The sequence below is a fragment of the Gobio gobio genome (assembly GCF_949357685.1).
Source record: "Gobio gobio genome assembly, chromosome: 15".
NCBI lineage: Eukaryota > Metazoa > Chordata > Actinopteri > Cypriniformes > Gobionidae > Gobio > Gobio gobio.
In genome coordinates, this window is record NC_137108.1 from 50,618,627 (window position 1) to 50,646,367 (window position 27,741).

Below are 27,741 nucleotides of genomic sequence, written 5' to 3' on the forward strand. Positions count from 1 at the left end.
CCTGACCTCGACCCGATAGAACAGCTTTGGGATGAATTAGAGCGGAGACTGAGAGCCAGGCCTTCTCGTCCAACATCAAAGGTCAATTATGTCTATAATAATTAGTAGTAAATCCTATTATTGAGCACTGGAACACCCTTTAAATCACTGTATCCACACATACAAATGATTTTTAATAAAGTGACGTGATTACCAGTGATGGGAATAACGGCGTTACAGATAAACGGCGTTACTAACGGAATTATTTTTTTCAGTAACGAGTAATCAAACGAATGACTGTTTCTCCCGTTACAGCGCCGTTAGCGTTACTGAGGGAAAAAAATGCGGCGTTAGTCGCGTTACTATAATTGAGTTCACTGAAGCGCTTTTCATCCGAACAGGCTCTCTGTCAGTCGGACCTGCAACGTGTGTGTGTGTGTGTGTGTGTGTGTGTGTGTGTGTGTGTGTGTGTGTGTGCGCGCGCCAGCCATGCGTTTTGGGGGTGGGTGGGGTGGTACACATAACTGATGATGATTGGTGGGTGGGAGACAAGGTTAAAGTTGATAGGTTGAGTTCACACCTATTTTTTTAACGGTCTATGGTTCACACACACTCACACACACACACACACACCTATGACGCACACGCATATGCGATGGTCCAACGACTTCAAAGGTAGCTTTCGCAAACTGGAAGTATAAGCGCTACTTTTCCCTCGTTGAGGTGAAAGGTAAGAATATTTATGTAACGTGCAACTTATGCCCAGGAGGAAAGAGTCGGCGGTGGCAAGTGATTCTGAAGCGCCATCACATCATCATATGCCACAAAATTAGTGGCTAAAAACCCAGGTGATAACGTGAGCTCCACTACCAAAGGAAAGTATAGTACTGATAATATTTACACAATATTTACACTACAGTAGGCCTACTGATAATATTTACAATAATGCATTGAATTTGATAGGTGTCTCTCACATTGTCCCACAGAAACATTACAATAGTGTACATTAATGTACAATGTTTTATAATAATAATTTATTCTATTTAGTGTCCAATTCATTAATTTAGCATATCTAATATTGGGGGCATCCAAGTTATTTGACATATTTGAACATTTTGAAAAAAAAAAAAAGTAACGCAGTAATTACTTTCCCTGGTGATTAGTTACTTTTATAATGATTTATAATAACTCAGTTACTATTTGTAAGAAGTAACTAGTAACTATAACTAATTACTTTTTTAAAGTAACGTGCCCAACACTGGTGATTACCTATAAAAAGGTGCAGTGTTGTAGAAAAAAAGTCAGTTTGACTGACAGCAGTCGCGTATCCTGTTTTCACAGTCTGAAGTTGTGCTATTGTTTTCAGTTTCTGGCTTTACAAGGCTTACAAAACACAAATGCTTCACTGACATGTGATTGAATGAGCTTTACTGAAAATAAAAAAGGTTGAGGTAATAATGCAAAACAATGCAGACTGGCCTATTTCATCATGTTATGACAGTACAGTACCCTTGATTTTTTTTAATCGTCATCATATTTGAGGTATTCCACATGGAAAGAACAGAAATAGAAAGAAGTTGGAATATATATGTTTCCCATTATAGGAAAGAGATGCTAAAACTATCAAAAGTATGGTCTATAATATAGCCATGGAAAATGTCATTTCCTCGCAATAGGGATGATTTTGTCGTTACACAGGCAACTGGCTGGACAGCCCAGGCTCACGACGGGGTTCCCACAGGTGGCCGTTTTCTTCATGGCATCACAGTTGGTGTAATCGTTGATGTACGGACAGGGGTTGGCTAGAAGAAGCAGAAGAAGAAGAGAGAAGTCAATCCGATTCTGCAATGCAAAACCGTCATCGTTACGGATCATTTTGCAAGCAAAATCTGAAATGTAGGCCGACTCACTGCACAGATTGTCCTGGCAGTCGTCCGGGCAGGAGGCACACGGAGAGCCCAGAGAATACGGAGGAACTCCTCGGAAATTCCCTCTGAAATACAGGAGAGAAGTGTGTGATGCAGGGCTGGACTGGTCATCTGGCATACCGGGCATTTTCCCGGTGGGCTGACGCACTTTGGGGCCGATACAAGGTTATTTATTTATTTAATTGTTTGCCACGGACTGGCCCATCATCCAGGGACAGCGGCCCATTGGTTTGTCTTCTGAATTGACAGGCCAAAGTGAGAGAGACCTTCCCTCCTCCATAGACGGTGTCCATATTAGGCGCTGTTTAAAAATTTGGGCGCATGAAACTGCAAAAGGCTAGCCTGGATGCCAGCCGAATTTAGCCCCGCCCACAAAATGTTTTGCTCGGGCAATTCGGTCTGGACTCGCTGGGCTTTAGACGATGATGGACAGATGATCAACAGTAGCGTAATCATCCACGTCATCGAAGGCTCTTGGGTTGAATTTGCTCTTATCCTAAACGGAGAACTTGTTCGTATATGCGTTCACCTTCACTATTTCTCTCAGAAACGATGATCGTGTTGGTAAGTACTCTGTGTATCCTTAAATTATTTTATTACTGCCAAAGATCGTTTACACTCATGTTTTTCTTGTAACGTTACTTAATCATGCGTGCGTGCAGACAAGGTTTCCAAGTGTTTTTGCAATGTCGCGCACAATTGCTACTCAAAACGTTTGGTTGGCAAAATATGTTATTTTGGCAAGGTTGTCTGCTAAAATTCGCATTCCTGGGTTTATATAATCACATAATTGGGGTCGCTTCAACCCGCGGACATGGAGAAAAACACGGACTTGGTAACAGTGCAGTTGAGTTCTGTTGACATTTGACAACTAACGTTACGCGTCGCTCCGTTGCTCTGATTGGTTGTAGGTCTATCCAATTGAGGTCTTTCCTGGCTCGGTTGAAACACGCCCCATACACTCTAAAAAAAAAGGCTCGTAATCATAAGGGAACCTTTTTTAGTGCTATATAGCACCAATTTTGGTGCTTCAGTGGTTCTTCAGCGGTTCATCAGAGGTGCTATATAGCACCTTAGTCAAAGAACCGGTGAAGAACCTCTGAAGAACCGCTGAAGAACCACTGAAGCACCAAAATTGGTGCTATATAGCACGAAAAAAGGTTCCCCTATGATTACGAGCCAAGAACCATTTTTGGTGCAATATAGAACCTTTTTTTTTTTAGAGTGTACAGAGGAACGTCATCAGAATATCATATATAAAACTGACATTTGTATATTTGACTCAACAGTGACAGAATGTTTACTGCACACATACGCATACTGAGTGTCAGGATCCCAAAATGTACCCATTCTTCGCTGAAGCGTCACGTTTTACTGCCTTTATCCACTTTTGTCTCCTTAAACTCTTGTTTTTTTGGGTCGACAGCTTATAAAAACGTACCTCTGTGTTTTTTTAGCTTGTTTGCTGTACACCTTGTCACATAGCAGCGTTTAGACATTGTTCTGTTTTTTGTTATAAGTCAGAAATGACAAGGATGCAGCCTCACGCAATGCAAAGTCAATGGAGAGCGTTGGATTGTTTTCCCCCCTGGTGGGCGTGGCCAAAATACACTCTGTCTCTATGCTCAAACAGCAACATCACACCAGGGCTGGACTGGGGCTAAAATTCGGCCCTGGCAAACCCAGCCCATCCGGCCCATGAGTTCCTCTTGAATGTTTTAACTGGGGTTAGGGTCTTAAATTCAGCGGTTCTTCAGAGGTGCTATATAGTCAAAGAACCGGTGAAGAACCTCTGAAGAACCGCTGAAGAAGCAAAATTGGTGCTATATAGCACTAAAAAAGGTTCCCCTATGATTACGAGCCAAGAACCATTTTTGGTGCTATATAGAACCTTTTTTTTTAGAGTGTAATGGCCGTAGTTCTCAGTGTAATATAACGTGTCGCGCTCTGTCTAAAAGCCTGTATCCACTTTTTTGTCCTTAAAGCAACACTGTGTGATATTTTCCCCCATCTAGTGGTGAAAAGGTATATGACCATCCAGTGAATTTTTGTTTTGTCTCAATTCCGATTTCGTTTTAACTCCTACGGTGGCCGATTTAGTCCAAAATTAACATGGCTTCCTGCTCGACCTCGTCCACATTCGACACGGTGCCATCGAGTGTTAAAACGCCAAAGGCGAAGCTTGAATTTACGGGAATGTCCCTCTTTGGCTAATGTACTTTCAAGATGGAGGGGCAACATGGCGACCCGCATTCGAACCCCTCACCCGTATGCATTTACAATGGCATATTATAAACTTACGAGAATACTTTATTACTTGAAAGAAGTAAATATACATTAATGAGCACATATTTTTGAAAGAACTAAGTGTTTTTAGCTAAGAATAAACTAAAAAGGTTACACAGTGTAGCTTTAAACGCTCGTTTTTTGGGTCAGCAGCTTATAGAAACTTCTGTGTTTTTGGTTCTGGGTTTTGTTTAGCTTGTTTGCTGTACTCTTTGTCACATATCAGCTTTTAGACATTGTTCTGTTTTTTGTTATAAGTCCGAAATGACAAGGAGGCAGCCTCACGCAATGCAAAGTCAAAGGAGAGCGTTGGATTGTTTTCCCCCCGGTGGGCGTGGTCTTCAGTTCTTCTCTATATCAGTGTCAGTGTTTCTGAACTCCTGAAACGCCTCCGGGAACCAACACGTCACAATATTCCTCATTATAATCATTAATGCGCAGAATAAAGGGGCCTGGTTGAGTTATTTAGTCGTGTGTTGAAACTGGCGGTTATGGAAAGGGGCGGGACATTTCCCAAACTGACCAATCACAACACAACGATCCAGCCGACCAATCAGAGCACAGTGTGCTTTTCAGAAGTCGCTGGTCTTTCATGTGAAGATGCATTTAAAGGTTAAAGGGTTAGTTCACCCAAAAATGAAAATTCTGTCATTAATTCCTCACCCTCATGTCGTTCGACACCCGTCAGACCTCCGTTCATCTTCAGACACAAATGAAGATATTTTAGTGTAAATCTGATGCTCTGAAAGGCCTCCATTGGCTCAATGGCACTTTACACTCTCAAGACCCTTAAAAGACACTAAAGACGTCGTTACAAAGTCCATCTCACTACAGTGGTTCTACAATAACTTTATGAATCGGCGACAATAGTTTTTGTGCACAAAAAAACCCTAAATAACGACTTATATAGTGATGACGATTTCAAAACACGGCATCATGAAGCTTCGAAGCGTTATGAATCAGTGAGTCGAATCATGATTCGGATCGCGTGTCAAACCACCAAACTGCTGAAATTTGGCGATTCAAACTGCTGAATCGACTCACTGATTCATAACGCTTCGAAGCTTCATGAGGCCGTGTTTTGAAATCGTCATCACTAGGGTTGGGTATCGTTTGGGTTTTTTTCGATTCCGGTGCCAAACCGATACTTTTAAAACGGTTCCGGTGCCTAAACGGTGCCTGAACCGATACTTTTTTTTTTTTTAAAGGCCACCAAACGAGGTGGATGACATTAAATGGCTTTTTATTTATTTATTTATTATTTAAATTGAACCATTTATTAAAAGTTTAATGTATACTTAAATGTATGAATATAAATAAATACAAAACACAATTTACTTATTTACAAATTATAATTGACATATTTACAAATTCACAGTAAAACCTAATAGCCACCTAACCCAACTACAACAAGCCTAATATAACTCTTAATTACAATAATAACAGCAGTAGTCTGTATTCTTGCTCTGCTACAAACCAGCTTTGAGCTTCAGCTTTATTTTGAAATATGATCATATTCTCTGGCTAAATATTTTAGAACGCATCGCCTTAATGTTTCCATGGCGACGCGTCATGTTTCTCACATGACACACAGCAGCCGCAATAGCGCTGACAGCTCAGCTGTATCGGGTTTATTTCGTTTTTTCTTTTTATTCAAAATATTCACAAACTTCTTAACTGTGTCACGAACTATCTGATGTTCAAATGTGTGAGTGAATGTGTGTTAGTTGATCTATAAAGCGCAATGGGCGGCGCCATGTTAGTTTGCGCCTCAGAATCGGATCTGTCGGATTTACAACACTTGAGTTAATTCTCGTCTCACGAAATACATGAAAGTAAGTGACCAGTGAACTGGAAGAAGAATAGAGTAAACGCTATAGCTACTATATAATGTGCATTTATCTGATGTGAATAAAACACGTAACGTTAGTCAAATTATAATCGTCTGAAAGGATTGTCATTGCCGCTTTCATAGACATCAGTGTGTGTTTTTTTCTAGTAGCCTACTTATGAACATTTAAATGTCTGAAACCTGAAATAAACATGATGTGGTTGAAAACACTGAATAGTTGTCATGAGTTGTGATGTGACCAGCGCTGAGCGTCTGTCTCTGGCTCAGCCAAAGCGCGAAAGCACGTTTGAATTTTGGCACCGAAATGAGGAACCGAAATCTGCGTTCTGATTCGGTCCGGTACATACCGGTTATATAAGTACCGGTGCCATATTGGAACCGGATTTCGGTACCCAACCCTAGTCATCACTATATAAGTCGTTATTTAGGGGTTTTTTGCGCACAAAAACTATTCTCGCCGATTCATAAAGTTATTGTAGAACCACTGTAGTGAGATGGACTTTGTAACGGCGTCTTTAGTGCCTTTTAAGGGTCTTGAGAGTGTAAAGTGCCATTGAGCCAATGGAGGCCTTTCAGAGCCATCAGATTTCAACTAAAATATCTTCATTTGTGTCCGAAGATGAACGGAGGTCTGACGGGTGTCGAACGACATGAGGGTGAGTAATTAATGACAGAATTTTCATTTTTGGGTGAACTAACCCTTTAAAGGCACAATATGTAAGATTAAAATATCCAAAAACCACTAGATCAATGTTATATTTTGTTGAAATCCCAAATTTTTCCAAGAATGTTTAAAATCAGAGAAATAAGCGTAGCCATTCAAGTTTTCCGCCAGCCTTTAAAAGGCCGCCAAGTTGAGCGTGAAAGGAGCATGCTTTTTCCTGCCGCTCAGTGTTGTGTGGTTTTCGCAATTCATATCGCCAATATTGTCTGATTTGTGATTGTGATCGTATCGCCAATATTGTTTAAAGCAGATATTAATGTATAAGATAATAGTGATAAAAGGGTTTATTTAATTATATTCACAATCACAGCAGTTTTGGCCTAAACCAATCATTCTTCTTGAGCAGGCGCTCGCGGTTTGAAAACTCCTATAGACCTATCTGTTTCACGAACTTTAAGATAACCTGAACACTATATTTCAATTTTATCTCTTGTTTAGTGATAGTTATACTATACTATAGTTATACTAGTTATCAGCTATACTCCATCACGTCTACTGCGCTCTCAAAATTCTGGCCAGTTGATAATACTGAGAATATCCAAATCAACTGCAGGCGCTCGATCCTTTTCCTATTTAGCTCCTAAACTCTGGAACTCTTCCTAACATTTTACGGGAAGCAGACACACTCTGTCAGTTTAAATCTAGACTAAAAACACATCTCTTTACTGTGGCAAACACATAAAACACTTTCTCAGTTAAATGATTGTTAGGCTGCATTAGCTAGGTCAGCCGGAACCGGGAACACTTCCCATAACACCTGATGTACTTGTTACATCATCAGAAGAATGGCATCTACGCTAATGATAGTCTCTGTGTTTTATCCCGAGGTTTACTGCAGTCAGCCGGATCCGGGCCGGATCCAGATCAGATGGTGGACCTGCGCCCAGAGAAGACCAACACATGACCCTGAAGTGTCTGTAGAGACTGTGATTAGACTCCCCTGAAATTGCCTCATCGACACGGCATCTCAATAAACCCGTCTCCGGCGTGTTGACTCCGATCGTTCGAATATTACAATTGAATAATTCTTAAATCGATATGTCATCCTCAATAAACCCGTCTCCGGCGTGATGACTCCGATTGTTCGAATATTACAATTTAATAATTCTTAAATCGATATGTCATCCTCAATAAACCCGTCTCCGGCGTGTTGACTCCGATCGTTCGAATATTACAATTGAATAATTCTTAAATCGATATGTCATCCTCAATAAACCCGTCTCCGGCGTGATGACTCCGATTGTTCGAATATTACAATTTAATAATTCTTAAATCGATATGTCATCCTCAATAAACCCGTCTCCGGCGTGATGACTCCGATTGTTCGAATATTACAATTTAATAATTCTTAAATCGATATGTCATCCTCAATAAACCCGTCTCCGGCGTGATGACTCCGATTGTTCGAATATTACAATTTAATAATTCTTAAATCGATATGTCATCCTCAATAAACCCGTCTCCGGCGTGATGACTCCGATCGTTCAAATATTACAATTTAATAATTCTTAAATCGATATGTCATCCTCAATAAACCCGTCTCCGGCGTGTTGACTCCGATTGTTCGAATATTACAATTGAATAATTCTTAAATCGATATGTCATCCTCAATAAACCCGTCTCCGGCGTGATGACTCCGATTGTTCGAATATTACAATTGAATAATTCTTAAATCGATATGTCATCCTCAATAAACCCGTCTCTGGCGTGATGACTCCGATTGTTCGAATATTACAATTTAATAATTCTTAAATCGATATGTCATCCTCAATAAACCCGTCTCCGGCGTGATGACTCCGATTGTTCGAATATTACAATTTAATAATTCTTAAATCGACATGTCATCCTCAATAAACCCGTCTCCGGCGTGATGACTCCGATTGTTCGAATATTACAATTTAATAATTCTTAAATCGATATGTCATCCTCAATAAACCCGTCTCCGGCGTGATGACTCCGATTGTTCGAATATTACAATTGAATAATTCTTAAATCGATATGTCATCCTCAATAAACCCGTCTCTGGCGTGATGACTCCGATTGTTTGAATATTACAATTTAATAATTCTTAAATCGATATGTCATTCTCAATAAACCCGTCTCCGGCGTGATGACTCCGATCGTTCGAATATTACAATTTAATAATTCTTAAATCGATATGTCATCCTCAATAAACCCGTCTCCGGCGTGATGACTCCGATCGTTCGAATATTACAATTTAATAATTCTTAAATCGATATGTCATCCTTAAGTATCCTTAACACACATCCGCCATGTTTGTAGTTTTTTAACATGTTTTATTCGTGTTTGTAGTTCTAATCGATTCTTCGTCCAACGGGTAATGCAGGGGTCCAAACTTTTTTTAAAGGGGGCCAGATTTGATGTTGTGGACATACCCGGGGGCCGGTCCCTTTTCTATTAATATAACAAAACATGTCATTTATATATATATATATAAATGACATGTTTTGTTTCTTGGAAACATGACCGATTTGACAAAAGCTTGAGCTGACAGTAGAGTAGCTTAAGATAGGACACAGATGTAAATTTATAGATATTTAACAATATCTGTAAAACTTTCATTAACCAAAACGTTTTAATGGGTGAAATTTAAATATTACTGAGTTACAACTCTATTCTTATTTGAATTAATGAGTACTCTATTTAGATCACCACAGGTAAAGCCACACTACAAAAAATACTTTCCTTACTTCAAGATGCTTTTACTAAGGAAAATTACATATTTTTTCTTGATTCCTGGGAAAAAAAAATCAAAATTAATGGAGTTTTTGCTTGAAACAAACTAAATATATCTGCCAATGGATTAGAAAATAATCTTGTTTCGGTTTGGGACAGAGACAAGATTCCAAACAGAAACTTTATTGTTCTCATCACATTGGCAGATATATTTGCTTGTTTTAACCAAAAACTCACTTCAATTTCATTTTATTTTCCAGAAAATAAGAAAAATTATCTAATGTCATTTAACTTATCTAGTAAATACATCTTGATTTAAGAATTTTTAGATATATTTATACTAGAAACCAGACAAAAATACTAAATGACAGCATTTTTTGCAGTGCACACAAGGCCAAAAGTAAAATATATATATATTTATATATCTACATTGGCTTTAAGGTATTTAGTCTATGAACATATAAATACAAAAAATATTATTTTATATAAAAATATATTTTAATAGACAAGCTGAGGGCCGAATTTGGCCCACGGGCCAGACTTTGGACACCCCTGGGGTAATGCATTGAGGGCAATATTATCCTTTAGCGTGTACACGGATCTAAACTTCTGATTCTAACCGGAAAAAGTAGACCATCCTTGTAATACACATTATTAACACACTACGATTTGGGACGCACTAATTCTATTTAGGATGTATAGTATGTGAGTTGGGGACACAGCAAGTGTGTTGAAACTGCCGATTATGGTAAGGGGCGGGACATTTCCCAAACACCAATCACAACACACTGCTCTAGCCAACCAATCAGAGCACAGTGTGGTCTTCAGAAGGAGGGGCTTCATAGAGACAGGAACTAAACAGAGCGATACTGACAGACTGGGAAGAGAGGAGCCGCAACAATGGAGAATATGGGGAAAATAATCAACATTCAGGCAGGAAAACCTGCTCTAGAGCACAAAAACAACATCAAGACTTTGCAAAAAGGCATTATAGGTCCTCTTTAACACTAGAACCGCCACGGGATAAAATTTACCCATGGCTGTTTTTTAAATGTACATGACAGATTTTCAATAAGATATCCAAGGCTCCCAGTCATTGACTTTAACTAAAATTGTGTTTTTTACAATCCCGTTGTTAAAAATTGTTTACATAAAATTAGAATAAAAAAACGGGCATTTATACCTATAAGCGCCAGCGGGTCAAATTTACCCCAGTATGATGCCTTTATATTCACGCTGTATTTGAGCAACATGCCGGCTTACTGTAAACGGTCACACAACGCACAATCAAATGAAGATGTTTTAGCCTATTTATAAATGTTCAAACTTTGGATTAATTATTAATTTTTCCTTTATATTTTTTATCGTGTATTGTTTGCTGCTGTGTTGCTATTTCAAGTCTGCCCGTGTCCTGAAAAACAATATTTCTGATCTATGATGGAATGAATAAAACAATTCGCATGATATTGGTGTTGTTCTCTTATTCAAATGATAAATTATATAACTAAACAATTTAATAATTAATTAGGTGAAAATGTGCGTTGCACATGTACATGCATCGTATGTCATCCTTTGTAATATCCTATGCAGCGCGGTGTATTATTATTGCTCTTTATTGTCTATTTAGGGTATTTTAGTACTTTAAATAACATGGGTTATCTTTATGTAATTAATGACATATTATTATAATATTACACCACCCAAATATGTATTTATTTTCTTCTAATTCGCATAATAATTGCAGGCTGATTTAGCCTCGATATTCAGCAAAAAGTGATTAGTGTAACCTGCTTAAAGAACAAAACAATAGTTGATGTCTAAAAATAATCATGTCATGACTCGATACATTACTTTGTGAAGACAGTGGCATAAAACAGTGACATATTACGTTTTTTAGCCGCATCAAAACCCATCAATTTTACCCGCTGGCGGTTTTAGCTATACAGCGCCCCCTGGCGGTTCTAGTGTTAAAACATAGAGTGAAATCAACAGCTCAGTATTGAGAGAAAGACGTACGCGCGGTAGTAATGACATCCGTAGAAGTAGGAGTTTCCGCACTGAGTCATGGCGCAGCCGACCTCATACGAGCTGTACCACACCACCTACAAAAATAAAGACATAAATATGAATAAAAAACACCACCTACAAGATTCACTGTAGTTTGAGACACCCCCATCTTCCTTCACATTTGACACACTGATAATAACATTATAAACATAAACACTGCTATTCTGTTTGGCTCTTGTGAAAAAGAGGTGCACAAATAAGGAAATACTTGAGCATAGTCACTTTCATGACATGTTTTTAAAATGTGCGTTTTGTAATAATGTCAACATTTGAAATGGTATGTTTTAAAGGGGTGATTGATTATGATTTATCTTTAGTGAGTGTGTGATGTCGCTGTTTGAGCATAAACAACATCTGCAAAGTTACAACGCTCAAAGTTCAAAGCAAAGGGAGATATTTTCTTTTACAGAAATCTCTTTTTAAGAACTACAACAAACGGCTGGTAGGGACTACAACGAGTCAGTGACATCACAACCCTAACATTTACATAAACCCCGCCCCCGGGAACATGTGGAGAAGAGGAAGAGTTGCCGTCGTCCGTCTTTCACATTTATTGTTATAACTAATAATTATTTCACATCATCAGTTATAACCGTAATTACACTAAACTATCCCTGTTCTCTATTCATCAGCAGATATTCTCTGGCTCATCTTACCCCACACCAGCGCTTTATAGATTATCATGACAGAATATTAACTCATAACTTCATCAACTATCCCTTTCAGAAACGTCCCGTCTCCTTCTACATGTCGTCTCTTCTTCTCGAGTCTCTCCATCATTGTCCGACTCTGGTTCGAACACAAAAGGCTGAACAGTTTCTGGCATTTTCAGTGTGTGTGTGTGTGTGTGTGAGGTAATCAGAGCAGCTAACATGAGCTCTTAAAGCTCCGCCCTCTTCTAGAAAGGGGGGCGGGGAGCAGCAGCTCATTTGCATTTAAAGGGACACGCACCGTTTTTGCTCACCCTCAAACAGTGACAATTTTAACATGCTATAAACAATGATCAGTGGGGAATTTTGAATCTAAACTTCACACACACACTTTACATCTTAAAAAGGGGCATTATAGGACACCTTTAACACTGCTCTGGTTGATAAGGTGATATTACATTTAAATGTAATGTATTTGAATTGCAACTTCATTACAAATGTGTAATTAGAAGTATATTAAAATGCATGACAGAAGTTTTTAATAGAAATGACATTAAAGTTGACCATGAATGCAGTACACTAATTAAGTTGGTTAACTAATTGCATTGAATATAATACATTTTCAGTTCATTGTAAATAACATGGGTCTATTTCATTCAGTTGGCACTTATTATTTTGGTGAAATTTACTTTTTTTTTTCTTTTTAAGAATGCTAAATCTGTACTTCTTTTCACAAGAAATGATTCAAGATTTTCTTTTTGCATCAAATCACAACATGTAAACTAAAAGCGATTGGCTCTTTACTAAAAGACTAATTAAATGAACCCTTGTTGCCATTAGAAATGCATGAATGCAGTCCACCTGTGTGTAATGTCCAGTCGGCAGACCATTGACGGATCCGCTGGGATATTCGTAATTCTTGATTTCGCTATGCCAGGCATTCACCACATCAGTCCATGAACTAAGTCCAGACCCCTTGAAGAGATTCTCACCCATTTCATATCCTGTGCATCAGAGAGAACACATTCAGTGAAGGAGCACTGCATCTGCTGGACTGCAGGTGGGAGGAAACAAGGAGGATTTTAAAGGACTTTTTTGTTATTTAACGTGCACAGCAATGCATTTTTTGTCCATTGAGATGCAGTTCATGTGACTTCTTCCTGCTTACTTCATCTGCATGTGTTAAGTCAGCATGTCAACACACACACTTGCACCATCCTCCTGTATAAATATTAGGTCTATCGGCATGAGGGTTGGATGAAAGACATCTTCTGTTTTCTCAAGTCTACACTGCTTTGGTTGCATATACCGTGGCCTCAAAAACGTGTTTGGACAGTTAAGCCCAATAAAAAAAAAATATGCATGAATGTCACTGCAATAATAAAATATTTTAAAGGAAGAAAGACTTCTCATGTAAAATAGTTTACAAACAGAAGTTTGTATAAGTGATAAAACAATAAATGTAGTGGAACGTGTGCATGTTTGATTTGATGAACTACTGCATAAAAATCACCAAAATAACAGTTGATTCAAATGCACTTAAAATAGTTTGAAGGTTTATCATCAATGCATTAATGTTTATACTTTTTATGTCCGATTTAAGTCTCCAAATCTGTTTTGTATGTACTATAGTTCTTAAATAGCATAGAAAAAAGGTTTGATTTTTTCAATTTTGCACCAAGTAGGTGATCAAAAAAAAGAAACAAAGGTAAATAAATTAATAATGATTAAATAAATAAATAAGGCTAGATAGTTTAGCCTTATATTAAATATCTAATACTAATAATCACATGTAAAAAACATAATTAAAGAGAATAGAATAAAGGGCAATTTCAGTGTGTGTGTGTGAGGTAATCAGAGCTGCTAACATGAGCTCTTGAAGCTCCGCCCTCTTCTAGAAAGGGGGGCGGGGAGCAGCAGCTCATTTGCATTTAAAGGGACACGCACAAAAACTGCGTGTTTTACCATGTTATAAACAACGATCTGTAGGGTATTTTGAGCTTCAAGAGCTCGTGTTAGCAGCTCCGATTACAGCAGGCAGACATCAAAAAAGAAACAAAGGTAAATACATTTATAATTATTAAATAAATAAATAGAGAGGAGGAGAGGTAGATTAGACTTATATTCAATATCTGATACTAATAATCACATGTAAAAACCATAATTAAAGAGAATAGAATATAAACAATACCTTTTTACATACATAAATACATATTACATATTTTTAAACACTTATACATATACATATATATTAATAGTTTGTATAAAAATACTACTCACAAATCCTATATAACAATAATAATAATAACAATAACAACAACAATAATAAAAACTAAACATTCAGGTATATAAAATTATTTCCATAATGTTGTCAGTAATAATAATAATAATAATAATAATAACAACAGGAATGATAATACTGTTTCTACTACCATCGTCATTACCATTAATAATAATAATAATAATAATAATAGAGATGATAATGAAGTATTCTTAATATATAACATTAATAATATATACAGTCTTGAATCAGTTTTAAAGAACCCTTTAAGGTTCTATAAGGAGAAATAAGGAGTCTTATATGATGGCATAACGGTTTACTTTACGTTTTTCTAGTGATAAAGTGCATATTATGAGCTGTTTAATTCATGCACTTTATTACAACGACACCAGGGTGAGTAAACCTATAATGAGTATTTTCATCAGTATTTTTTAAATAATAAAAATGTAAAAAAAAAAAATTATTTTATTTAATAAGTATGTAAAAATATTTAAATAATATTTTACAAATTATATATATATATTATATGTGTATATATATATATATATATATATATATATATATATATATATATATATATATATATATATATATATATATATATATATATATATATATATATATATAATTTAATAATAATGTAAAAATATAATTTAGTATGTATATGTCAAATATTTAAATAATTTCAATTATTTAAAAAATATTTATTACAAATTATATATAATTATATATATATTAAATTATATATATTTTTTTACAAATTAGTTATATATCTTCATACATCTCTCTCTCTATATATAAAATTGTTAAATTGTACATATACATATTAAATTATTTTATTTTATTAATCATTATAATAATATTTTACATTTATAATATATATATTAAATTAAACCAATTAAAAATAACTATATAATATAAAATATATATTAATATATATATATATATAATGTAAAATATTATTATAATGATTAATAAAATTAAATAATTGAATATGTATATGTAAAATATTTAAATAATATTTACAATTTTATATATAGAGAGAGATGTATGAAGATTTATAAATAATTTGTAAAAAATATATATAATTAAATATATATATATATATATATATATATATATATATATATATATATATATATATATATATATATATATATATATATATATATATATATATAATTTGTAATAAATCATTTTAAAAGAATTGAAATTATTATTTAAATATTTTACATATACATACTAAATTATAGTTTAACATTATTATTCAATGATATATATATATAAATTAAATTAAACCAATTAAAAATAAGTTATATATTATATAATATTTTATATAATACATATATATATAATATATATATATATAATGTATATATATATATATATATATATATATATATATATATATATATATATATATATATATATATATATATATATATATATATAATTAGCAATAAATCATTTTAAAATAATTGAAAATATTTTACATATACATATTAATCATGTTTTTACATTATTATTAAAATATATATATATATATATAAATATATATATATATATATATAAATATATATATATATATTAGAAATTATATATATATATAAATCATTTTAAATTATGAATTATTTAAATTATTAAATTATTTGTAAAAATATATACATATAAATCATTTTAAAATAATTAAAAATATTATTTAAATATTTTTAAATATTATGTATATATATATATATATATATATATATTTGAGGAAAAATATGAACAAATATTATTTAAATATTTTTACAGTATAAACCTACGATGACATGATTTTAGGGTGAACTATCCCTTTAAATACTTCAGAGTTTGCCTTTGACTTGCAACTTGGGCTTTTTACAATTCTTTATAAAGCAGTTTTATTACTACAGAAGAATGAATGTTCATATATCATACCGTCCATCATGCGGCTGCTCGGCGGCCCGTGTGTCATATTACACTGATCGATCCAGCCTCGAGCCGACTTCGCCACTGCATCGCTCCAACTCTGAAACCACACAACGTGTCTTCCTTCAGCTCGAGACAGAGACGCAACTCAAAATGCAGAAGTGTGTTAGAAGCGTGTGATTGACCATTTTCAGCATGTTCCTGGCAGGCGGATCCACTGCCCTCCGGAAGGCGTTGTGCAGATCCACGATCTCCTGCTGGACAGACGTCAGGTCTGTGCACACGCCTGGACCAGACAGAGCAAAACCAGTCTGAGTCTCCAGATGAGGCTTATTAAACACACTTACAGTAGCATTACAGTAAGACATGCTTACCTGGCTGCAGAGCCCACCACACACACCAGACGTGCATTAGAAGGAGAGATTTGTTAGATGGCATCACATAATAACTTAAAGGGTTAGTTCACCCAAAAATGAAAATTCTGTCATTAATTACTCACCCTCATGTCGTTGGACACCCGTCAGACCTCCGTTCATCTTCAGACACAAATGAAGATATTTTAGTGTAAATCTGATGCTCTGAAAGGCCTCCATTGGCTCATTGGCACTTTACACTCTCAAGACCCTTAAAAGGCACTAAAGACGTCGTTACAAAGTCCATCTCACTACAGTGGTTCTACAATAACTTTAGGAATTGCCGAGAATAGTTTTTGTGCGCAAAAAACCCCTAAATAACGACTTATATAGTGATGACGATTTCAAAACACGGCCTCATGAAGCTTTGAAGCGTTATGAATCAGTGAGTCGATTCAGTAGTTTGAATCGCCAAATTTCAGCAGTTTGGCGGTTTGACACACGATCCGAATCATGATTCGACTCACTGATTCATAACGCTTCGAAGCTTCATGAGGCCTTGTTTTGAAATCGTCATCACTATATAAGTCGTTATTTAGGGTTTTTTTGCGCACAAAAACTATTCTCACCGATTCCTAAAGTTATTGTAGAGCCGCTGTAGTGAGATGGACTTTGTATCGACGTCTTTAGTGCCTTTTAAGGGTCTTGAGAGTGTAAAGTGTCATTGAGCCAATGGAGGCCTTTCAGAGCATCAGATTTACACTAAAATATCTTCATTTCTGTTCTGAAGATGAACGGAGGTCTGACGGGTGTCCAACGACATGAGGGTCAGTCATTAATGACAGAATTTACATTTTTGGGTGAACTAACCCTTTAATTATTCATTATTAATATACAGTACATTGACCATAATGCTCAGATGTGTTTTATTCATATACCAATCTAGCCGTTTGTCATTCACTATCTGCTCCAAATCATCCATTTCTGAGTACTTTTGTGATGAAATATGAATGTAGGTGCCGTGTATATTTGACTACACAAATCATTTCAAGCAGACGCCTCGAGACACATTTTATGATCATTAGAAACAACGTTTTCACTGGTGCTGTACTTACTCATAGCAAATAATCAGTTAAAAATATCATGAGCAAAAAATATCAAAATAAATGTAAACTCACAAAACTGCAGGCGGTGGCCATATGGAGCAATCCCAAGATACAAACTGACACGGCAAACATCTCTCCGTCCAGCTGACTGTGGAAGCAGTATTTTATTATTATTCATTTTTACAAATTATATATATATATATATATATAGTGTAAAAAGATTTAAATAATATCTTAAATACTTTTTTTATATAATTCAAATTACATATATAGTATAATTTGTAAAAATATAAAATGTTAAATATAATTTCTTACTTTTTTCCCCATATATATTACAAATTATATTTATATATATATATAGTGTAAAAATATTTAAATAATATCTTATATATAATTATAATATATATATAATATAATTGTTTTATATAATTCAAATTTTATATATATATATATATATATATATATATATATATATATATATATATATATATATATATATATATATATATATATATATATATATATATATATATATATATATATATATATATATATGCACAATTTGTAACAATAAATATAAAAAAAGATAATATTTCTACAATATTTTTATGTTTTTACATATATATATTATGTAAAAAATAATGTGAAGATATTATTTTTATATAATTTGTAATAAATCTATATATAAAATTTGTAAAACATCATTTTAAAATAATTAAAATTTAAAAAATATATATTTTTACATATATATTACAAATTATATATGTATAATGTGTAAAATATAAAACAAAATAATTTAAAATATTTCAATATTTTTACATACATATATTTACATATATATTACAAATTATGTATATATATATATATAAAATTCGAGAAAAAATATAATTTAAAATATTACTTAAATATTTTACATACATATATATTACAAATTATATATAGTTTTTTTATATAATTTGTAATGTGTGTATATATATATATATACATATATATATATATATATATATATATATATATATATATATATATATATATATATATATATATATATATATATATATATATATATATATATATATATATATATATATATAAATATATATATATATATATATATATATACACACACAATTTGTAAAATAAAATATTTTAAAATAGTTTTTAAAAATTGTTACAAATATTTCTACATATATACTACAAATGATATATATGAATAAATATTACAAATGAATATATATATATATATATATATATATATATATATATATATATATATATATATATATATAGTAAAGATAAAAAAATACTTTAAGGTATTATTTAAATATTTTTAAACAATAATCAAAGTAAAAATGTTAGCAAGAAACTCGGATTACATAAAAGACTGATTTAGCAGCTGTTTTTAGTAAGAGCTCAGCATTATGAGGCTGCTCACCTGCCCGTATGAGTGGAGACGCGTCTGAGATGCTGTGGTCACTTCTGCTCTTATACTCCCAGCATCTGCAAAACATGTTCCCATGTCACCAGTGACACGTGACGCCAAAACTTGAGCAATACGTCCACAAAACAATACAACCCCCGAGGTTAATAGTGGAAGCAAACATGAGCGTGTAAACACGAGGGTGTAGATTTAGTTTAAAGAACACCATGAATTACCTGCAGAAGAATGAGGCAAGATGTCTAAAGAACCTGCAAACAAAGCAACAATGACAGATTGAACGGACAACGTGGCAATGGACCAGATCGCACAGTTGAAGAATAAACATCATGTCTTCTATTATGAGGCACTATTAGTCAGAATAAAGCACAAACTGTAGACTTTACTTTCTCTCAATCACACACATGCAATCGTGACGTGTGCTATTGTGCCGCTTGTGACACTATTTCAGTCCTAAATAACATAAACATTAGAGTTATAATGCACTGGGATGAAATCGGACTCTTTTTACATCATGGCGAGATCTTTAGATTTGAATTGAACCCTTCTCACAGGATCATGTGATGTATTTAGTGTCATTTCTGTGATGGAGTGATGGTTTAAATGAAGTTAGAGAGTTTAAAGCCTCTCACGAGAACAGCTCCATCACCATCTGTGCTCCAGAAGTCCAGCACAGGCTAATCATTTACAATGAGCCATGTTTAATTATGAAATACATCTGTATGTGTTATATTATATGCACTTAAGATATCTGGGATATTATTATTAGATTAGATTCAACTTTATTGTCATTACACAAGTACAAGTACAAGGCAACAAAATGCAGTTTAGGTCTAACCAGAAGAGCAATAGCAGCAAGTGCAGGACATGGATATGAACTGAATATATATAAATATGTATAAATAGAGAGAAGGTTATTACTATGAACAGAACTGAATTTACAGGTGAATATGTACTATGAATATAATATACAGATGAATATTACTATAAACAGAATTTTACAGATAGAGGTATACAATGATATGTTAGGCTAAGGTTAAGCCTAAGGATTAAGGTAGTGCAATAAATTATGGACAGAAGCTATCCGAAAAAAGTGTAAAAGTGCAGTGGAAAGTGGTTGCATATTACAGTTAGTAGTAAAAATGCAAAATGCAAATGTAAACAGTAGATACTGTAAATAACAGTCGGCAGTGCAAATGAGCGGATAGACCCATAGCATGGGTTGATGATATACGCATATCTGTCTGTCTGTCCGTCTGTCCGTCCATCTATCCATCTATCTGTCTGTCTGTCTGTCCGTCCGTCCGTCCATCTATCCATCTATCTGTCTGTCTGTCCATCCGTCCGTCCATCTATCTGTCTGTCTGTCCGTCTGTCCGTCCATCTATCCATCTATCTGTCTGTCTGTCCATCCATCCGTCCATCTATCCGTCTGTCTGTCCATCCGTCCGTCCATCTATCCATCTATCTATCTGTCTGTCCATCCGTCCGTCCATCTATCCATCTATCTGTCCATCCGTCCGTCCATCTATCCATCTATCTGTCTGTCTGTCCGTCCGTCCGTCCATCTATCCATCTATCTGTCTGTCTGTCCGTCCGTCCGTCCGTCCATCTATCCATCTATCTGTCTGTCTGTCCATCCGTCCGTCCATCTATCCTTCTATCTGTCTGTCTGTCCGTCCGTCCGTCCATCTATCTGTCTGTCTGTCCATCCATCCGTCCATCTATCCGTCTGTCTGTCCATCCGTCCGTCCATCTATCCATCTATCTATCTGTCTGTCCATCCGTCCGTCCATCTATCCATCTATCTGTCTGTCTGTCCGTCCGTCCGTCCGTCCGTCCATCTATCCATCTATCTGTCTGTCTGTCCATCCGTCCGTCCATCTATCCTTCTATCTGTCTGTCTGTCCGTCCGTCCGTCCATCTATCCATCTATCTGTCCGTCCGTCCGTCCATCTATCCATCTATCTATCTGTCTGTCCGTCCGTCCGTCCATCTATCCATCTATCTGTCTGTCTGTCCGTCCATCTATCCATCTATCTGTCTGTCCATCCGTCCGTCCATCTATCCATCTATCTGTCTGTCTGTCCGTCCATCTATCCATCTATCTGTATGTCTGTCCGTCCGTCCGTCCATCTATCCATCTATCTGTCTGTCTGTCCGTCCGTCCGTCCATCAATCCATCTATCTGTCTGTCTGTCCATCCGTCCGTCCATCTATCTGTCTGTCTGTCCGTCCATCTATCCATCTATCTGTCTGTCTGTCCGTCCGTCCGTCCATCTATCCATCTATCTATCTGTCTGTCTGTCCATCCGTCCGTCCATCTATCCATCTATCTGTCTGTCTGTCCGTCCGTCCGTCCATCTATCCATCTATCTGTCTGTCTGTCCATCCGTCCGTCCATCTATCCATCTATCTGTCCATCCGTCCGTCCATCTATCCATCTATCTGTCTGTCTGTCCATCCGTCCGTCCATCTATCCATCTATCTGTCTGTCTGTCCGTCCGTCCGTCCATCTATCTGTCTGTCTGTCTGTCCGTCCGTCCATCTATCTGTCTGTCTGTCTGTCCGTCCGTCCGTCCATCTATCTGTCTGTCCATCCGTCCATCTATCTGTCTGTCTGTCCGTCCGTCCATCTGTCTGTCTGTCTGTCTGTCCGTCCGTCCGTCCATCCATCTATCTGTCTGTCCATCCGTCCATCTATCTGTCTGTCTGTCCGTCCGTCCATCTATCTGTCTGTCTGTCCATCCATCTATCTGTCTGTCTGTCCGTCCATCTATTTGACTGTCTGTCCGTCCATCTATCTGTCCGTCCATCTATCTGTCTGTCTGTCCGTCCGTCCGTCTATCTATCTATCTATCTGTCTGTCTGTCTGTCTGTCTGTCCGTCCGTCCGTCCGTCCATCTATCTGTCTGTCTATCTATCTGTCTGTCTGTCTGTCCGTCCGTCTATCTATCTGTCCATCTATCTGTCTGTCCATCTATCTATCTATCTATCCGTCTGTCTGTCTGTCTGTCTGTCTGTCTGTCTGTCTGTCTATCTATCTATCTATCTATCTCTGTCTGTCTGTCTGTCTGTCTATTTGTCTGTCTGTCTGTCTGTCTATCTATCTGTCTGTCTATCTGTCTGTCTATCTATCTGTCTATTTGTCTGTCTGTCTGTCTATCTATCTGTCTATTTGTCTGTCTGTCTATCTATCTGTCTATTTGTATGTCTGTCTGTCTGTCTATCTATCTGTCTATTTGTCTGTCTGTCTGTCTGTCTGTCTGTCTGTCTGTCTATCTATCTATCTATCTATCTGTCTGTCTATCGATCTATCTCTGTCTGTCTATCGCTGTCTGTCTGTCTGTCTGTCTATCTATCTGTCTATTTGTCTGTCTGTCTGTCTGTCTATCTATCTGTCTATTTGTGTCTGTCTATCTATCTGTCTATTTGTATGTCTGTCTGTCTGTCCATCTATCTGTCTATTTGTCTGTCTGTCTGTCTGTCTGTCTGTCTGTCTGTCTGTCTGTCTGTCTGTCTGTCTGTCTGTCTGTCTGTCTATCTATCTATCTATCTATCTATCTATCTATCTGTCTGTCTATTTGTCTGTCTGTCTGTCTGTCTGTCTATCTGTCTGTCTGTCTGTCTGTCTGTCTGTCTGTCTGTCTGTCTGTCTGTCTATCTATCTATCTATCTATCTATCTATCTATCTATCTATCTATCTATCTATCTATCTATCTGTCTGTCTGTCTGTCTGTCTGTCTGTCTGTCTGTCTGTCTGTCTGTCTGTCTGTCTGTCTATCTATCTATCTGTCTGTCTGTCTGTCTGTCTGTCTGTCTATCTGTCTATTTGTCTGTCTGTCTGTCTGTCTGTCTGTCTATCTGTCTGTCTGTCTGTCTGTCTGTCTGTCTGTCTGTCTGTCTGTCTGTCTGTCTGTCTGTCTATCTGTCTGTCTGTCTAATCTGTCGTTTTAATCACTGTAATCTTAGATCTGGATGTCTAGAACAGAAGCTGTGCTGTGGTGAGGGCAGGAGGTGGCGCTGTGGCACCAGTCTCAGGCTTTCACTGACACAAAGTTTCTTGAGCTTGTGTTGCATTAGTTCTTCAGTCGCTTTGCTATACAGACAGACATCAGAGCACCTTGTGTGTGTGTGTGTGTGTGTGTGTGTGTGTGTGAGAGGTTGTTCTGCTCCAGTGAGACGCAGCGCTGGTGGGGAGGAGAGCGTTTACTCGTCTTCTGCTGCACTACACTCTTTTGTTTCCCTCTAACACTGCAGTTAGTGAAGTGTTCAGTGTTGTGCTCCAGCTCTGCATTTCACAGGATTACACAGAGATTAGTTCCCATAAACACAGCAGCCATTACACAGCGGGAGGTCTCACTGTCCACCGTCTCTCCTCTTCAACATCCAATCAAACAAACCTGCTCGGTGGACATCAAACAATCAGTTTTGTGTTGTTTTATTTTAATTGATGTAAGGAAGGGTTCAGAAGTCTGAGAGCGGTCTTTTCTAATTAGTTCCAATTGTTTCCTCACTCGTGATAATGTGCTTTGATTAGTGAGCTAAAAATAGTGCAGAATATTTATTCAGCTCTTTCGGTTTATGTCCAGGTTTAACAAAAACGTGAAACTTTTAAATGCACCTATCTAATGTATATGTAATTATGTGTATATATAATTAAAATACAATAAATAAATATTTTATATACATCAAATACAAGGAAACATTACATATATTAGACATATAATTATACTTTGTTTTTTTACAAAATAGTTGAATATATTCACAAATATATATATAATTTAAAATACACACAAATAAGTAAATCAATTTTCATTTATATACATGAAATACAACAAAATATGACAGACATAATTATACATTTTATTTTACAATAAATTATGAAATATTCTAATATATTCAACACTATTTATATATATAAAATTGTATATTATAAATTATATTAAATGATTTTCTACATTTATGAAATTCAAAGAAATATAACATATTAAATTAACATATATTAGACATATATTAATAAATTATGAAATAATCTAATATATTCAACAATATATATATATATATATATATATATATATATATATATATATATTGTTGAATATATTAGATTATTTCATAATTTATTATAATATAAAATTTATAATTATTTGTCTAATATATGTCTAATATATGTCCTATTTCTTTGTATTTCATATATGTAGAAAATAATTTAATATCATTATATTAAATTATATTCTATACATATGAAATATAAAGAAATATTACATATCTTATATATATATATATATATATATATATATATATATATATATATATATATATATATATATATATATGTTTTATAAATGTTATATTATAATAAATTCTAAAACATTCTAATACGTCCCACAAATATATGCATTTAAAATACAAACAAAAAAAGTAAATCAATTATCATTTTTATATATATATATATATATATATATATATATATATATATATATATATATATATATATATATATATATATATAGTATTACATATATTAGACATAATTATGCATTTAATATAATAAATTATAAAATATTCTAATATATTCAAAACTATATATATATATATAAAATTGTATATTATAAATTATATTAAATTATATTCTACATATATGAATTATTACACATTAGACATGTAATTATACATTTCACATAATAAATTATAAAATATTCTAATATATTCAAAACTATATATATATAAAAAATTGTATATTATAAATTATATTCTACATATATGAAATACAATTAAATATTACATATAATTATACATTTTATATTATAATAAATTATAAAATAGTCTAATATATTCAACAATATTTATAAATATAATTATATGAAATTATATTCTATACATATGAAATATAAAGAAATATTGCATATATTATACATGTTTTATATTATTATAAAATATTCTGAAATATTAAAATATATGCTATATACACATATTAGATGAACATACACATAAATATATAGTATTATAAACATATGATGCATTATATTGCCAAGTATGAAGTATTTTAATCAATAATTCAACATCCTACCTCATGGTTTCGTTTGAGTAGTTATGCAGATATTGTTCTCGAAACGAGGATTTCCTGTTTCAGAAAGATCCGTATTCTTTCATCTGGGCTCATGTCATTAATTTGTGTCCTGGGGTCAGCGGTGTCGTGCATAAAACCTCCATCAACAGCGTCAATCATCTCCAGTGCCTTCAAGACAATATCAGCCATTAAAACACAGACTTCTGATGAAATGCTGGTGTGTCATTTTCATCATAGAGACGTGATGGATGAAATTACACTCATTATGGAGAGATTCGGACCGGGCCGGTGTGTGTGTGTGTGTGTGTGTGTGTCCTCTCTCAAAGCCCGCTCTGAATAATGGATTCGCAGCTATAGGGGGCCGCGACTGGGCTTTATGAAAAATACATCTCTCAGTCGGGGACAGCAGACACAGACCCTTTCGCCCCAGAACAACCACAAACCTCCCCAGAGGAGAACGTGAGGGGTCAGAGGTCGCGCTTTCAGTGCTCCAGAGACAGTCCTCTTTAAACTCCTACAACAGAAACAAAAGACAAACCTGTTTTCATACTGTCAGAGAGTAGGGATCAGAATCGATCAGCTACTTTGATTGCATGGGAATCTGATCACATTTAAGGCATTCTTGAGATCTTCTGAAAGTCCTTTTCCATCCCACATACTCAATCTAGAGCATTGCATTCACAAGATCCACTGCTGTTTCAATGGCATTACGGTTTTAATGAGGAGAAAGATTTGATGCATGGACTACTCTTGTTGCAAGCATCTAAACATTATTAAATCAATACGATTTACTTTTACTGGAGAAGCAGAATGACTTCAGATATTAAGTCTTGTTTAATGATAAACTGATCAAAATGAAGTGAGTTTATGCTTAAAACAAAAACAAACATCTGCCAGTTTAAATTCAGTTTAGTTTCCTGACCTGTTTTAAGCTTAAACTCACTTCATTTTGATACATTTCTTAATAAATTATGTAATTTTGCTTCATATATCCCTTTCATGCATAGAGGTCAGCTATTAAAAAGCTTTTTCCTGCATATGCATGGGTTTTGACGGCATAGTTGCACATCAACCTCTAAAGTGGACCCTAGTGCATCATCCTATACATTATACATCCTATACATGTGTTATTAGAATGTAATTTGCATTATCATCAAAAAAGTAGTGATTACATATGTAATGTACGTTACTTGTAATGTGTTACTTTACTCCTTATTTAAAAAAGTAATCTGATTACATAATGCATGTTACTTGTAATGTGTTACTTTACTCATTACATCATAAAGTAATCTGATTACATAATGCATGTTACTTGTAATGTGTTACTTTACTCATTACATCATAAAGTAATCTGATTACATAATGCATGTTACTTGTAATGTGTTACTTTACTCCTTATTTAAAAAAGTAATCTGATTACATAATGTATGTTACTTGTAATGTGTTACTTTACTCCTTACATCATAAAGTAATCTGATTACATAATGCAAGTTACTTGTAATGTGTTACTTTACTCCTTACATCATAAAGTAATCTGATTACATAATGCATGTTACTTTTAATGTGTTACTTTACTCCTAACATAATAAAGTAATCTGATTACATAATGTATGTTACTTGTAATGTGTTACTTTACTCCTTACATCATAAAGTAATCTGATTACATAATGCATGTTACTTGTAATGTGTTACTTTACTCCTTACATCATAAAGTAATCTGATTACATAATGCAAGTTACTTGTAATGTGTTACTTTACTCCTTACATCATAAAGTAATCTGATTACATAATGTATGTTACTTGTAATGTGTTACTTTACTCCTTACATCATAAAGTAATCTGATTACATAATGCAAGTTACTTGTAATGTGTTACTTTACTCCTTACATCATAAAGTAATCTGATTACATAATGCATGTTACTTTTAATGTGTTACTTTACTCCTAACATAATAAAGTAATCTGATTACATAATGCATGTTACTTGTAATGTGTTACTTTACTCCTAACATCATAAAGTAATCTGATTACATAATGCATGTTACTTGTAATGTGTTACTTTACTCCTTACATCATAAAGTAATCTGATTACATAATGTATGTTACTTGTAATGTGTTACTTTACTCATTACATCATAAAGTAATCTGATTACATAATGCATGTTACTTGTAATGTGTTACTTTACTCATTACATCATAAAGTAATCTGATTACATAATGTATGTTACTTGTAATGTGTTACTTTACTCCTTACATCATAAAGTAATCTGATTACATAATGTATGTTACTTGTAATGTGTTACTTTACTCCTTACATCATAAAGTAATCTGATTACATAATGTATGTTACTTGTAATGTGTTACTTTACTCCTAACATCATA

The 27,741-nt window shown here is 34.5% G+C and overlaps 1 protein-coding gene across 1 annotated transcript; it reads right to left on the bottom strand.

Annotated features, from left to right (window-relative positions):
• Window positions 1–1,391: 1,391 nt before the first annotated feature.
• Window positions 1,392–27,192, bottom strand: LOC307138268 (cysteine-rich venom protein ophanin). Its single transcript, XM_079836480.1, has 10 exons — window positions 25,361–27,192; window positions 19,506–19,538; window positions 19,285–19,349; window positions 17,922–17,997; window positions 16,576–16,676; window positions 16,400–16,490; window positions 13,045–13,187; window positions 11,483–11,568; window positions 1,890–1,972; window positions 1,392–1,781 (listed from the first exon to the last, which is right to left on the bottom strand). Exons 5-10 carry the CDS (start codon window positions 16,585–16,587, stop codon window positions 1,639–1,641), a joined length of 558 nt encoding a protein of 185 aa, XP_079692606.1. The 5' UTR covers window positions 16,588–16,676; window positions 17,922–17,997; window positions 19,285–19,349; window positions 19,506–19,538; window positions 25,361–27,192; the 3' UTR covers window positions 1,392–1,638.
• Window positions 27,193–27,741: the final 549 nt, after the last annotated feature.